The 15,148-nt window shown below is 35.4% G+C and overlaps 1 protein-coding gene across 1 annotated transcript; it reads right to left on the bottom strand.

Annotated features, from left to right (window-relative positions):
* Nucleotides 1-1,293: 1,293 nt before the first annotated feature.
* Nucleotides 1,294-14,892, bottom strand: LOC150099614 (uncharacterized). Its single transcript, XM_090404193.1, has 6 exons — nt 14,748-14,892; nt 14,495-14,550; nt 6,517-6,633; nt 5,586-5,624; nt 2,791-2,826; nt 1,294-1,562 (listed from the first exon to the last, which is right to left on the bottom strand). Exons 1-6 carry the CDS (start codon nt 14,842-14,844, stop codon nt 1,461-1,463), a joined length of 447 nt encoding a protein of 148 aa, XP_090260319.1. The 5' UTR covers nt 14,845-14,892; the 3' UTR covers nt 1,294-1,460.
* Nucleotides 14,893-15,148: the final 256 nt, after the last annotated feature.

Below are 15,148 nucleotides of genomic sequence, written 5' to 3'. Positions count from 1 at the left end.
TGGTTATAATTCACTGATATATTCAAATATTGAAATTATCCTAAAATTAATGACATTGGACCAATTCAGATGAACGTTTATGCGCTATTCACTCTTAAACTTTCATACATCAATAAAAATGTAATCATACGGTCATATTAAAAGTAAATTTTATAACGCCAGCTATAAGCCACATTAATTTTGTGTATAAATAATGCACTTCAGCCAATGGTTCATATATGAAACAACTAAGAAATCATTCATCAAATGAATGTTTATTATTATTTTAAATAATATAATTTGACAAAGAAATAAAGACATTGATTTATTTATTTATTTCTGAGAAAGAAAACACCTCCTACTAGTAGCAGTAAAATAAATTTTGCAGTCCTTCCTTGTTCACATGGTTAAGTTCATCACAATATCTAATTTAAAGGGCATGCGCAGATTTTTTTATCATGCCTTAATTGTAATAAACCTCTCTTTACTTGCCAATTGTTCTTTCACAACCAAGTAATCCTCTGAGCTTATTTTCCAACTCTTGCAATATCTCCTCTAAATTTCAAATCTCTATCCTCTATCATCCCCAAATCCTTCATCAATTTCATGAAATCTAGTACCATCAATATGATACGAAATATGCTGCACATCGGTCTTCGATTCAATGCTAAAATCTCATTCAGCAGATGTTTCTTTCATTTTCTTTCAAATCTCAGAACTACTTTGAAACTAATACTGGGTTAATCTGTTACCATTTATTGATTTGCTTGTTTGGAATGCCAGCTTTATCCGTTTTCTACAGGAAGTATAATGCTAGCATCATTTCTTTCATCTTTAATATCACGCAATTAATTATCTGAAATGCCATTTCGGTTAATATGGTTAATTGTTTGGTTAAAGTAAACCATATTAACCATTAATATGGTTAATATGGTTTACTTTATCCGGTTAATTTTTTTGTATTCTCAAGTAATACAACACACAAATGTTGTATCAAATGTAAACAAGTATCTCCTTTCACAACCCATCACCCATATGCTACTAACGTACTATAGGTTGACCAGCCAACTTCCCGTATACGGGCCCAACATAAAAAAAAAAAAAAGATAATCAGCACAGAAACGGATTGTTGTGACTATGATACATTAACTCTGGATTCATCTACATAATAAGATGGCTACGTTAAGAAGCTTAATTTTGGGACGTTCGACGTAATCAGTTGAAAAATGGCAAATCCGAATTTTAACGCAATTAATTACTAATATTATAAAGGATTTTGTAATGAAATTTATTGCCAAAAGAAAAAATATTCGCTCAATTCTTTATGCTATTTTTATTCATAAATTCTGTTACATCTCACTTGGTCAGATGACTGCAAAAAAATAATTAAATTTTAAACGAATATATAAGATATTTATTTTTAATATTTCAATCATGGTATTTCTGTCGATGCCTTGTAATCACTTCTGATCATCCCTCTCTCACTTCTTCTTCCTTCGTCTCTCATTTAGAAGCTGATATGCTACGTTTTCGTTCTGCATACGTTCCATATATAGACTCATAAAGACACCCACCAAGCAAGGCTATAAGATTAAATTGAAACATTAATTTGTTTTTGTTTTCATAAAATACTATCTTATATAATAGTATATATTTTAATATATATATACTATTATATATACAGATAACTGAATCATCCAAAAATAATAAAGAAATATACAGACATACAATATTGATAGGATAAAATTTATTGTAACTAGTGTCTGACTAGCTTTACATTTCATATTGTCTCAAACGTATCAGCATGTATCACTTTCACAAATTTTAATAATCTATACAAGTGGAGTTAAAATCGAAAGCAAATTGCTGAACACAGCAGAGGCAAATATTTATTAATTGATTGAATAAAGCAATATTATTGGTACTGTTATCTGCAATTATTTCCCTTATAAAATATTACAAAATGGTCGAAGGAATTTAATTTCTTCAGTCATTAATTTTTCAGAATGGCCAGAAAATACGTTAACCCACTAAATTCGTTTCTATAGCTTCGGTATCCTCAAATCTGTAGCATTTTAAAATGTTATAGGAAAGGACTAAATCAAACCGAAGCTGGGATTAAAATCCAATGAAAACATTAGAGCATTCTCCATGTAATGATCATTTTCTTTGTACTAACTAGATACTTCATAGTTAAAAGTATATGTTCATTCAATGTGATCTTTCCGAGAACACTTTATATTTCAACTTGCAGTATCATAACAAATAAAAACTAATTACTGTCCTCACTCTAATCTCAATGATTTGTCGTAAGTTCTTATTCTTCGTCCGAAACAAATGAAGTAATATAATTGGCAATAAGGAAATCTGTTTAGATTGGATAAAACAAAATGGAGAATGTTTTTTCTAAAGTCAAAGACGAACGGAAATAAAATTAATGGATAATATTTTGTAACAATTTAATTCCAAATTCAAAGATTGGCTGGTATTATCTCGAAAAAATATAATAATTAGGATCTTTAGAGAAGGACTTCTGAAGTAAGTAGTATTTATACTGTACGCGGAACTAGATAAAAATCTGTATACGACTTTGTGGATGGAATTTCCACAAATAATTAAAATATTTGTGTAAATTCAATTGTGCGCATGACATGCAGCGGTACATTGAGTACCACTCCATGGTACTCAATGCATAGTATTTTTTTAAAAACAACTTTGGTGTTCTTTCCCATGACTTCCCGTGATTAGCATAATCCATTTTAATACAAAATAAAACTCAATAATTAAATAATATGCAGGAGTAACACTTACTTTTGCAGGTTCCAACAGCTTTGACACAGCTTCTTCCTGAAAAAAAAAAAAAAACGAATAAGGAAATGAATTACTTTCGTGAAAGGGAATAAACAATACTATTTGTATTAATATGCATGTCTGTATAAGATCTCAACAATTCAATGAAATTATATTTATTCCAGATGGGTGGGGCATATGTAATATTGCGAGATTAAGAATTACGAGAGACCAGACCAAGTCGTGTCACCCAGTAATTATTATATTATAATATAATAATTTGCATGCACAGGTACTCACTCAATAGAAATGTAATAATTTTTATTTTCCTGTCGTTTTATTGCAAAATTTTTGCAAAACATGAGACTCATTTCGCAAAACTATTGCAAAATGAGTCTCATGTTTGAGAGAAAAACGTGCTTTTTGTTATTCATTCCCTGCAGTTATCAAAGTCCCCCCCTTTCACAATACCAAATATATTTAGTTACCAGTGGCATTCAGAACACCGATGGTGGCAGTTAGATCCAAAAAAGTACGATGAACCGATAAAGGGCAGGGCTAATATGAATGGTAAGTTCCTTCTGGATTTCTGTTTAGAATCTGCGCGGATTATTACTAACAGTGTGTTCCAAAATAAAGATGCGCACGCACAAGTTCACGTGGTGAGAAGATATGAAAAACAAAAAGACTCTCATGCCATTTATGTGCCTGTCCACCAATGTACACAGGTCTTATAATTGGAACTGACAGTTACTTAGTTTTAAGTAGGATAACACAGAAGAAAGTTTTAAAAGGAATTATCGTTTATCAGTCTTTGCAGATAAAGTGCAGATTTACGTATAAACATCACTGAAGAAAAATATCATTTCAAAAAAATAAATAAATAACCTTGAACTCTCATTGACAAATGCTGAAGAAAACATTGATTAATTCAACTGCTGAGGAATATGCGATTGATCTTCTTAAAGTAAAGAACTTAAAGAAGAATCCCAGGGAAATGAAGAATGCAAACCTAATGATTATATCAAGTAGGCAGATGTGAACACTTCAAAAAAAATTTGGAAGGTAAATATTAAGAAGGCGGAAAAATATTCTGTAAGGTATTGAAAAAGCTTAGAAATGGATGAAAGAGTACGTAAATGAATTTGAAGTTGATATAAAATGTTATCCTAGATGTCTGGAGTAATTACTTCAAAAGACCGATAAAGGAAAAAACAAACAGTGACAGAATAGTACAAAATTTTCAATGCCTCTATGAGTACTTATCAATAGTTGAGAGAGAATGACACGTCAGAAATTGGAAAAGTGGAAATGCAGCAGAAAGATGACATTCAACCAGAATATCATGTATCAAGAGTTTTGCCGTTTCTACACTCCATAATTCTCAGAATGAAAGTAGAAAGTCGAATGTTGGATGACTGTAGTGATTATAGACTTCTCCTGTTACCTTGTATAAAAAAGAAAGACCAACAAGCATACCCAAAACGAGTCTGAGAAAACTTGTGAAAGAGAAATCTGTAGAAGACCAACTAGGTTCAGGCCAAACAGAGGATATCGAAATCAGATTTTCGTTTTATGATAAATAATTTAGAAATCATGGGAATCTGTATGTAAAACACAAGGTACTCAGAGAAAAGCTTTACAAAACACTACAGTTCTACGGTTAAAATGGGAAAAAGCAGCAGTTAAAATTGAAAGAAATAGAGGAGTGCTGTAAATCAAGTGTCAGACAACGATGCACATAATATCCACTGTTATTCATCATCTGGCATTGAACCTAATATTAGAGTCGAAGTTATGAAACTTATCTTTGTTTTCTGAAGACGGTGTTGTCCACCTAAACAATCCATTGGTTTGTCTACAATTTAATAACAGCTGTAACAAATTTGGAATGCAACAAAGCAATAAAAAGACCAAAAATATGAAAGTAAGCAGAAACGTAGAATCCTTTAGTTGTATTCTTAAAGGAATTCTGAAATGACAAATTAATTTGGAAATTCACAACAGAATAAACAAAGCTGGTCTGTTCAGGAAACCATTTTAATAAATTTATAGGGAATAAGAGGGCAATTTACCAAAACACTAAATTGCCAGTATAGAAAAGTGTTTAAACCAGTTTAAAGTTATGCATCTCAGAATTTAGTTATAAATAAAGCGTTTGATCAAATAGTAGAAACAACACGCATTTGAGTTCTGCAAATATTTGTGGGCCTGAATGGATGAATAAATGGAAGAATCTTATTAGAATGTCAAATTGGAAAGGAACGTAACATTATTTGTATTAAAGAGTGTGCAATTGGAACTAATCTAAGGCGGTATGGTCACTTAAACAGCATTGGATAAGAAAGGTTAGTAAAGCAGCTGTTTGATGTCAAGTTGGCAGGAAAAAGACTACTCATAAGAAGATCGATGTGCAGGTGGATTTATTCAGTCAGAGGTAACTGAGAAGAACGAAATGTTAGATATGAGAATATTGAAGTGTTCACATATAATAGATTAATTCGTAGGAAAAGTTTAGATAGAAGATTAAAGACAATGCAAGCTTAGTCATGTAATGCGGTCATTAGCTTGGGCATCGTTTGTGGGTATATATATGCACATCGATAATGGTGATGTATTAAATTATTATATTAAAAATTAAAAATGTTATCACAAAATTTGTTGTATTGTTTTATTAAATTTACGAGAAAGTTTTTTTTTATTTGAAAATTTCATTTATTTTAGTTTCTATTAATTATAAAATTATTTCTGTTATAGCAAGCTCTGAAACAAATTGAGAAAATCAATATTTACATGAAATCCATTGCTATACTTACATCGCTATCCAACGAAGTATTATCCAAGCATGTATTCAGCTGAAAATTAAATTTTAAAATAGAAAATTAGCATAAAATACTGAATTTTAATGCACAATTTAATGTGTATTACGTTACTATATGGGATTTATTTTTGACCTTTGGTTTAATTTCAATTGCCACACCATAATAAATGTATTTATAATCAATTATTTATATAATTGTGTTAATTCACGAATTTTCAGGGTAACAAATGGCAATGCTGTAGCCAATGAAGTTTTAACTGAGGCTGGGCTATTTGCCGTTACCCAGCCATGACTAGAGCTTTTTAGCCCAATAACACTCCATCCACATAGATTTACTTCATTCAGATGACGGGATAAAGAGTCAAGGACTCAGTCCATCGCCCAGTTCTTTTAAGAACTTTAAGAACGAAATTATACTTCGTCTCACTGAATTCACTCATATCATTTAGGCGAATTTTGTAAGTTACAAAGCTTTATTATGCACTTGTATGTGTAAAGAATCAGTTTAATTTTACGTTACAATGCTGGGTATTTTTCTATGCCAATATAGGATACCCTCGGCTTTGTAGCTTCAGTTGTAATCTTAACCAACCAAAAATTTACATCTGTAACTGATTTTAAATAGGTATTAACTGAATAAAAGTTGCTTCAATGACCGATTTTATTGTTGCTTTTCAGCACATTTAATAATCAATGAATATCAACTATAAAGAAAGAGAAACTGAATTTCACTCAATTATTCGAACAACGGAGTAGATTCTCCGCAACACATTCAAAACGACATCGCAACATTTGTTCTTCACTTTCATTTCTTATCCTTCCTTATTCAATTTTCTTGACTGAGGAATGTTTCAGGAAGTTTATTTCACATAGACTTTGGTTAATAAATAAATACACTATTACACTGAAATAATAAAATTACTTACATCTTCCATTCCCTCATCTTCACCGCTGTCATCACATATAGCGCTAGTCATCACGAGGAGTTTATTTTCCAAGTGTGGATGAGTTTGCGCAATGCAATTTTCTATGGTTTCCAATGCCTAAAGATAGAAAGAAAAAAATACTATAATCCTATTAATTTTTCTCTATTCTTCAAAACTCTTAAACCGAGGTGTAAATCGTCAAAGATAATAATAAATAATAGGATTTCAATCGAAGTCTGGAAAAAGAATTCTGTCCTTATTACAATACTTAAAATAGCGTATTTGTTTCGCTTTTTCTACAAAGACATTTGCTAGTTTATTTTCACTTGGTATAATTTTGAATACTGCTGAATTACTCACAAGTAAGAATTCCTTGAAACGCGAATTTTAATTAAATGACCAGATTAGAATGATCTTCTTGAATATTCAAATGAAAAGGTTCATTAGATCTCTCAATATTTATATCACAGGTAGTTTTGTTTTAGTAGAAATGTTTTGTTTCAATACCTTTCCTGAAAAGTATTCTGTAAAACAAAAGAATGAATTTGAAGCTTGATTGATTGTTTTTAACACATCTGATATGAAGCAAATTGCATTACTAGACATTTCTTTGGGCCCCATTTAGAATGAATGGAAATTCCCTACAAAAGGGTGGTGCAAAGACCAAAGAATCCAACTATAGACCTATTGGTGTCTCCGAAAGTGGTGATAAGATTTGGAAGAGTTGTAAGGGCTCGAATTCAGAAATTTGGTCACAGAATCTATACTCTGCAGTGAACAGCATAGTCTGACTAAGGGAGATCATGTTTGAGCAACTTGCTCACATTCTATAATGATGTTATCATTGAGTTACACATGGTAATGGATACACAATGATACTTTTGGATTTTGAAAAAAGCCTTTTTGAAAAAATAATGGAAACATAATTTTATCAAGTTATAGACCAGTAATTGTTACTTCTCTGGTTACTAACGTATTGAAAATTGATATGATCTCCAATACAAAATAATGTTATCTGTGAAGGTCAGCAGTGATACGTTAAGGGGCTTTCTTGTTTCAGAAATCTCGTTAAATTTTATGATAAAGTGTCAAGATTGGTTGATGAGAGAAATGTAATATTTTTAGATTTTTCAAAGGCATTTGATAGGGCACCACCTGGAAAACTGATATTTAAGTTACACCATATGGATTTGGATATTAGGCTGGTAGAGTTCATTGAAGAGATGTGTATGGATGGATAATATCGCTGAAAAGGATATTTGCTAGTGGACTTCTACACGGCACTGTGCTGGGACCTCTGCTTTGCAGCCTCTGAATCAATGATATTATCATTGAAAATCAAGGAGATATTCAATTGTTTGCGGATGACGTGAAGCTGGCGAAGGTTACTGAGAGTAGCACTGATGCAGTAGATCATCAGAAGGAGGATCTAAATAAGCTGGAAATATGGATAAATAAATGGAAAGTTTACAAGAGAAAGTAAACAGGGGGAAGTTAAGAAAGTATGGGATTTTGGGGTTATGGTGAAAGATGTAGCATACGATTGCTGCAATATTAAGGGGAACGATGAAAATCAGAGATAAAATGGGAGTGATTCCATTGTATACCATACCTAAAACCCATTTAAACTGTGTTTAAATGGGTTTTAGAGGGAATGAAGAATACCTTGGAGAGAGTGCGGAAGCAGTTCACAAACATTATTTCAGGACTGTGGAATGTTAGCTGTAAGGATTGTCTGAAGTTATGTAATCTGCAGAGTTTCGCTTGCAGAAGGAGAAGAGGTGATAGGATTAACGAATTATGCTAGTAAGAGGTATTTATCAGATGGATACGAGAAAGATTTTTAATATTGTGGAAAATAAAGAAGTTGCAAACACAAGAATCTGTTCCCTGGAAACTACCAAGAGATTGAGGAATAAGAGGGTGAGAAGTATTTTTTTACGTCGAGAGTGGTTGGTGATACATTTCCTTTTATATAATATATGTAACTTTTTAATGAATAATCCTCTCTCTCTCTTTCTCTCTCTCTCTCTCTCTCTCTATTCTATCTATCTATCTATCTATCTATTTCGTCGCTAGGTGTCCAAGGTGTTGCACGTGCGTTCATACCTCTCCTGCCTTCCACCACCTTTTATACATTTATCCGAAAGGAAGGACTTAAATTTTTATATCGGTATATTCTCCAAGCTGAGAGCTATCTACTCATATTAGTCTTGTACGCGTAAGTGTAGTGATAAGTGATTTATGACAGTTTTCTTCTCCTGGTGTACGAGTTCGTATATATCTTCAATTTCGACGCCATAATTCCTTCTCCGACATCTGCACCCCTCACCTTAGGCTATAGCCAGCGAAGGATTAACCGCCATGGCAACGGCACATTCATGTACTACCAAGGATTTAGCAATTCAAAGACCCCCTACGACTTCGAACCCGGAAGGAAGAGCAAAGTTCACCGAAGCTACGTACATGGAAAACAGGTCAGTCAATTCAAAATCTTACGCTAATGTTGTATCTAATGGAAATATCCCATCGTCTCCCAAAACACTTATCTCACACACGAATGCCACATCAGCCAGCAGTAAACCGATTAACGCAAAAATAACTACCACTGTTACGAACGTCATTTCCCGAGAAAATGGGATTGTTATTTTCGCCACCAAAGAAAACATCCCATTAGAAGATTATCTGACGGAGATCGCCAAAATTGTACCCGCAAAAAATATTACTGACGCTTCCCGCGTAGCTGGAACTGTGCAGGTATATTTTAGCGATTATCACTTCGAAGCAGCCCCAATAGCACTGGCCCCAACAAAAGTAACAGTATCAAATGTACCCCCTGAAATTCCTCATCAACTCATTAGATCCATGTTTTCAAGATACGGTTCTGTCACAGGAAAAATACGCACATTGTCAGCAGCCACGAAGAAGCCCGAATTTTCCCATGTCAAAAGCTTTCGGAGACAGGCATTAATGCACTTTCCAAACAACGACACACTACACGACCTCCCAAAATTAATCAACACAGACATAAATGGAATAACCTACACTTTCCACTTCTCCTCCTCTTCACAGTGCTTCTTCTGTCATGAAGATGGTCACATTAGGAAACATTGTCCCTATATTACCAACAGTTCATCAACAAACATCCCAGCCCAGAATAGCAAACCAGTTGAACAGAATAACAACGTACATGAAGAAAATCAAAGCATAGGAAAAAGTAAACCAAAAATTCTCTCCCCATCACGAACTTCGGAGGAAAGAAAATCCCGAACTGGAAAAGACAGCGCTCATATCGCTCTTGAACATCAGCCAGGTATTGAGATCCAAAGCTCTGATAACGAAGTCTCACAGCACGAAAACACCGATCCTCCCAACAGAGATGACAAGGACGAACAAATTAAAAGCAATCCCCAGACCCAGCAATCAGAATCACCAACCCAGCCTCCCATAAATTCAAAACTTCACCGTATAGAAGAAACTACTCAAAATGGCCTTTCATCACCTGCAGCCAGCCAAGGAGGAACAGAGCTCCCAGACGATGAGGAAACTGTATTTCTACATGACGACCTAGAAAAAGAGGAAGCTGAGGGCGAACTTCCCCACACTGAGGGTGCCCTAACCATGAAGCAGCTGTCATCCTTCATACAGAAAGTGCGAGGCTCTCCTCACAAACTAACTATAGCCCTTAAATACACCACAAGAATCCCGGAACTAATATCTCAACTTCAGGACCTACAGTCGAAACTGAAATGTAAAAAGAGCAGAGCAGAGGTCAACAGGAGTAAGCGAATCTACTACCTAATTAACGGGCTACAAACACAGTACCAGGATCAATATTAGATTAAACCTACAATCAAACTTTCATAAATCATAATGTCTATAAGCCTTTTCTCTCTCAATGCAAGAGGATGTGCCTCTGCTCTACGCAACAGAATAGTCCTTGACCAGGTACAAAAATATCATATAAACCTAATACTTCTGCAAGAAACAAACATCAACACCTCAACCAATTTATCCAGAATATGGGCAGAGTGGCCTTATGACTTACAGCACTCTGCAACCCAACAACACCATGGAGCAGGAGTTAGCTTAGGTGTACATCATAGATCTCCCTACAAACTAATAGTGATTGCTGAGATACAAGGATATGCCTTGTATGCTCACATAATAGCACCCAACCATAATACCCTACATGTGTTCAACATCTATATACCACAACAGGATGCTCTGGCATTACAAATCCTGAATTTCATTAAAAACCACCTTTCTAATATAGACCAAGAACATATCATAATAGCTGGAGACTTTAATTGCACTCTTGACCAAGTAAAAGACAGACTTCAGTGTGGTGAACATCGTAGCCAATTAATAAACAAACTTCAAACACTGGTAAACGATAATGAACTGATCGACATCTTTCGGCATCAACATCCTGATGAGAAATCCTACACATGGAGGTCAGCAATTACAGAGACAAATAGGCCACTCTACCAAGCACGACTGGACAGATACTACATTTCCAAACACACCTTGCCTCTAGTTAGAAACATCTCACACATCCCTTCCTACATTTCAGATCATTGCTTCGTCAAGCTGCAACTTTCATTATCTTGGGAAGCATCCAAATCAGGAAATGCCTATTGGATCTTCAACAATACTCTCCTGAAAGATCCAGCTTATATAATAAACACTCAGGCTTTAATAACCAACCTCACTCACTCGAAAGTGGATACAGAACCAATGAAAACATGGTGGCCCCACTTAAAATCACAAATAAAATCCTTTCCGCAGATCTACAGTCACCAGAAAAATCAACAGAGGAACATTAGAATCCGACAACTTGAAGAACAGCTCAAGTATCTCCCAGAAGAAAGGCCTGAACATCATTCTGCCTTCCAAGCCATGCAAAGACAGGCAGAATTATCGGCAAAAGGTGCCGTACTTAGATCGCGGCATACACAAATAAATCTTTCAGACGCCCCCACAAAATATTTTTTCTCTTTGGAAAAAAAATGCCAGGCAGTAAATTCCATCTCTGCTATCAGACTTCAAGATGACAGCATCACAGAAGATCCTAGCAAAATCACCTCTGAAATCCTACAATACTACAAGAATGCATACAGTACTACAGGAACATCCCATCATGCCATTCATGAAATACTGAAAGAAACAAAAAAAAAACTCTGCAACAGATCGGAACCACTTAGAAAAGAAAATCACGCTAGACGAACTGAAAACCGCATGCACATCTTTGCCAAAGAACAAATATCCTGGCCTTGATGGTCTCACGTCAGAGTTTTTCCAAGTCTTCTGGAATCAACTCGGACCACTTCTCCTCAAAACACTACAAGAAGCCTACATCAATGGCCTCCCACAATCCGTCACGACCTCAGTAGCACGATTGATACCAAAGAAAGGAGACCACACGGATATCCGGAACTGGCGTCCAATCTCCCTAATTAATACCGATTGGAAAATAATTTCCAAAGTTATAGCAAACCGAATAAAGCCAACACTGTCCGAAGTTATTGGCCAACATCAAACGAACTCTGTCCTAGGAAGATCAATACATGATAACCTCCATTTAATAAGAGATCTCATCCACACCGCAAACAGCCAACATGAAGACCTAGCTCTCGTCAGCCTTGATCAGGAGAAGGCTTTCGACAGGGTAGAGCACGAGTACCTTTATGAAGTTCTAAAGGCATTTGGGTATGGTCCTCTCATCATTGAAACAGTGCAATTGCTTTACAGAGATGCACATTTCTGCTTAAAAATCAACAACAGGCTCACTCGCACTTTGTCATACTCTCGAGGGATCAAGCAAGGATGTCCCCTCTCCGGTCAATTATACGCATTGGCTATAGAACCCTTCTTAAAAAGAGTACACGACACATTCATCTCCAAACGAACCAGAATAATAGAGCCACATCAAAAAATTACCTTATCAACATATGCCGATGACGTCACTGTAATAGTACGAAATGAAGAAGAAATGACAGTAACCGAAGACGCACACAGACTATATGCACAAGCCTCAGGGGCCAAATTAAATTCTGCCAAAACCACTGGCTTGTGGTCAGGCAGATGGAAGTCCAGAAATGACTCTCCGATCGAATGTACCTGGTCAAGCGAAGGACAAAGATACTTAAATGTACACCTTGGTAACACCAAAATATATAACACACTGAACTGGACACAGCTGCACAATCGTTTTAAACAGGTGCTAGGTAAATGGAACAGCGTTCGTTCCATGTCTTCACTTAGAGGAAGAGTACTAATAGTTAACCAGATGGCTGCGAGTATCTTATGGCATACCCTCAAAGTACTCACACCTCCTGAAGAATTTCTCCACCACATTCAAAAGGAAATCAAACGTTTCCTCTGGAACAAAACTCACTGGACAACATACCGTCAACTCTGCAAGCCACTCAGCAAGGGAGGTCAAGGCCTGATTTTCCTTGAAAACAAGATTAGATCTTTCAGGATAATCCTCCTCCTAAAAACACTTCAGTGCAATCACACTTATGTGACCACCTTCGATTACATCACGAAATCATCCACCAGAGGACTTACACTTTCCACAATCCTCCGAATGGCCAGTCCTGCACCATCTCCTCCTAAGCTACCTCTTTTTTACAAAGACGCTGTACAGCAATGGAAAAACCCAGGACTTCATCACACACTCATGGGATCAACAGAATCAGCTGTACTTACAGAACCACTATTAGCGAACAGAAACATCACAAGTCTCATAACTGGCCAGCCTTTTCTTTTCCCTACATGGAACTGGGCAGGAATAAGAGTCATAGGAGACCTCCTAACCCACACCCTAAAGTGGAAAGCATTCACAAGCCTACCAATGAAGAACCCAAAAACTAAAAAGCAATATCAACAGCTGCAAGCCTCCATTATAAAAGCCTAACCAGATATCGCTACACCTCAGAAAATCCGTATTCCTTCTAGAAACTGCTCGGGGCCAATATTTCATCTTGTACAATCTGAAGCCTCACTTCCAATTCTTCCCTCCAACTACAAGAAAATATACCACTTCCTCATGTCAGTGTCCCCATCCTCGCCCTTCTTATACTCAGCCTTAACACTCTCATCTACAAGGCTGCATATACCACACAGTTTTCAGTGGGATCTGCCATATAAATCAAAACGTGCCAAACCAGATTCCGATATACAGTGGAGACTATGGCACAACATCTTGCCAACTCCTTCTAAGCTCTACAAATTTCAGCTGAGAGAAACGGATCTGTGTCTATTCAGTGACGTTTCAGGTACCTTGGAACACACATATCTGACCTGTCCCGCAAACAAAATGATAATCACCTATGCCCTGAATACTGCCTCGAGCACCTGTAACTACGCACACAGCCAAGAAGACTACTGGAATTTCGTCCACACAGAAGAAAACAGACACAGAACATGCAATTTCCTCTTCATCTGCGCTAAGGCCGTCATCTACAGCTTCTACCTAAAACAGACAAGAAGTAAATATTCTCCGTTGGAAACTAAAAAGCAGGCTGATATTGGAACTTGAGCACTTCAAAGAAACAAGAACTGTCGCGAAATTCATAGAGGCGTGGAATCAGACTGGTACCCTCTTCTGGATTGACGACGACAATGTGCTTCATCTGAAAGATAACTCAGACTGAACCTGAACTGTAAATTTTTAATTCATTTGTTGCATTCTCTGTTGTACACCAGAAAGGAAAATGTTTCTTTCTCTGAAATATATATACTTAAAAACTTATAATATATAATATGTAAATAGTCCTTGTTACCAATCGTGTAATGTTTATTTTAACAAGTTAAATAAAAATAAAATAAAATAAAAATATATAAAAAAAATTCTATCTATCTCATTTGATGAGTCTTTGTCTCCGAGAATATTGATATCATAATATACATATATATTATTAATATATGCAAAATATATATACATATAATATATTTCACACGCACTTACATGTGGATCTATCAGTGTAAAGCACGCAGCAATACTCTGTTTTGCACTTTCACTTCCTGAAAGAGGAAAGGTTTTCAAAACACATTCCAACAGGGAAAAGAATAATATTACTTATATAAACTGATATAAGAATCATAATCTAATTTTACTCTGATTCACCGTAACAGGGAATGCAGTTTTCTCTAATGTAAGAGTAGACTTTTTGTTACTTGTGATTTAGCAATAGCAACGAATGTTTTAGCTTCAAACTTACCACACATCATCTCCTTAACTTCTTCACTTGACTCAGTAGCTGATATTACGGAAATCAGCATTGGCAACAACAGCAGAGAAAAAATTCCTCGATTCATCTTGATTATTGCGTAGATTATTTCACAGACGAAACTAAAGAAAAACGATTTCTGGGTAACGGTTGGCTTGGGGTTTATATAGATGATGTACGTCCATCATGCTTATCAATACATTTTATTTTATTAAATAAAAAAAAGAAATATAATGAGATATTTTACCAGAACCCGGAAACATGTGTTAAAGTAGTTAATGGTTTGATGCATATCAATCATAAACCACTATTCCCTGCTTCATTAGCGAAATAAATGTGCTTATCGGTGTACAGAATATTTTTTCTTTGCTACAGATTCTGCTCTGTGGAGG

Source organism: Typopeltis vanoorti, chromosome 14 (genome assembly GCF_054136105.1).
Source record: "Typopeltis vanoorti isolate ZY-2024b chromosome 14, IOZ_Tvanoo_1.0, whole genome shotgun sequence".
Lineage (NCBI taxonomy): Eukaryota > Metazoa > Arthropoda > Arachnida > Uropygi > Thelyphonidae > Typopeltis > Typopeltis vanoorti.
This window is presented reverse-complemented; position numbering and strand designations above follow the sequence as displayed.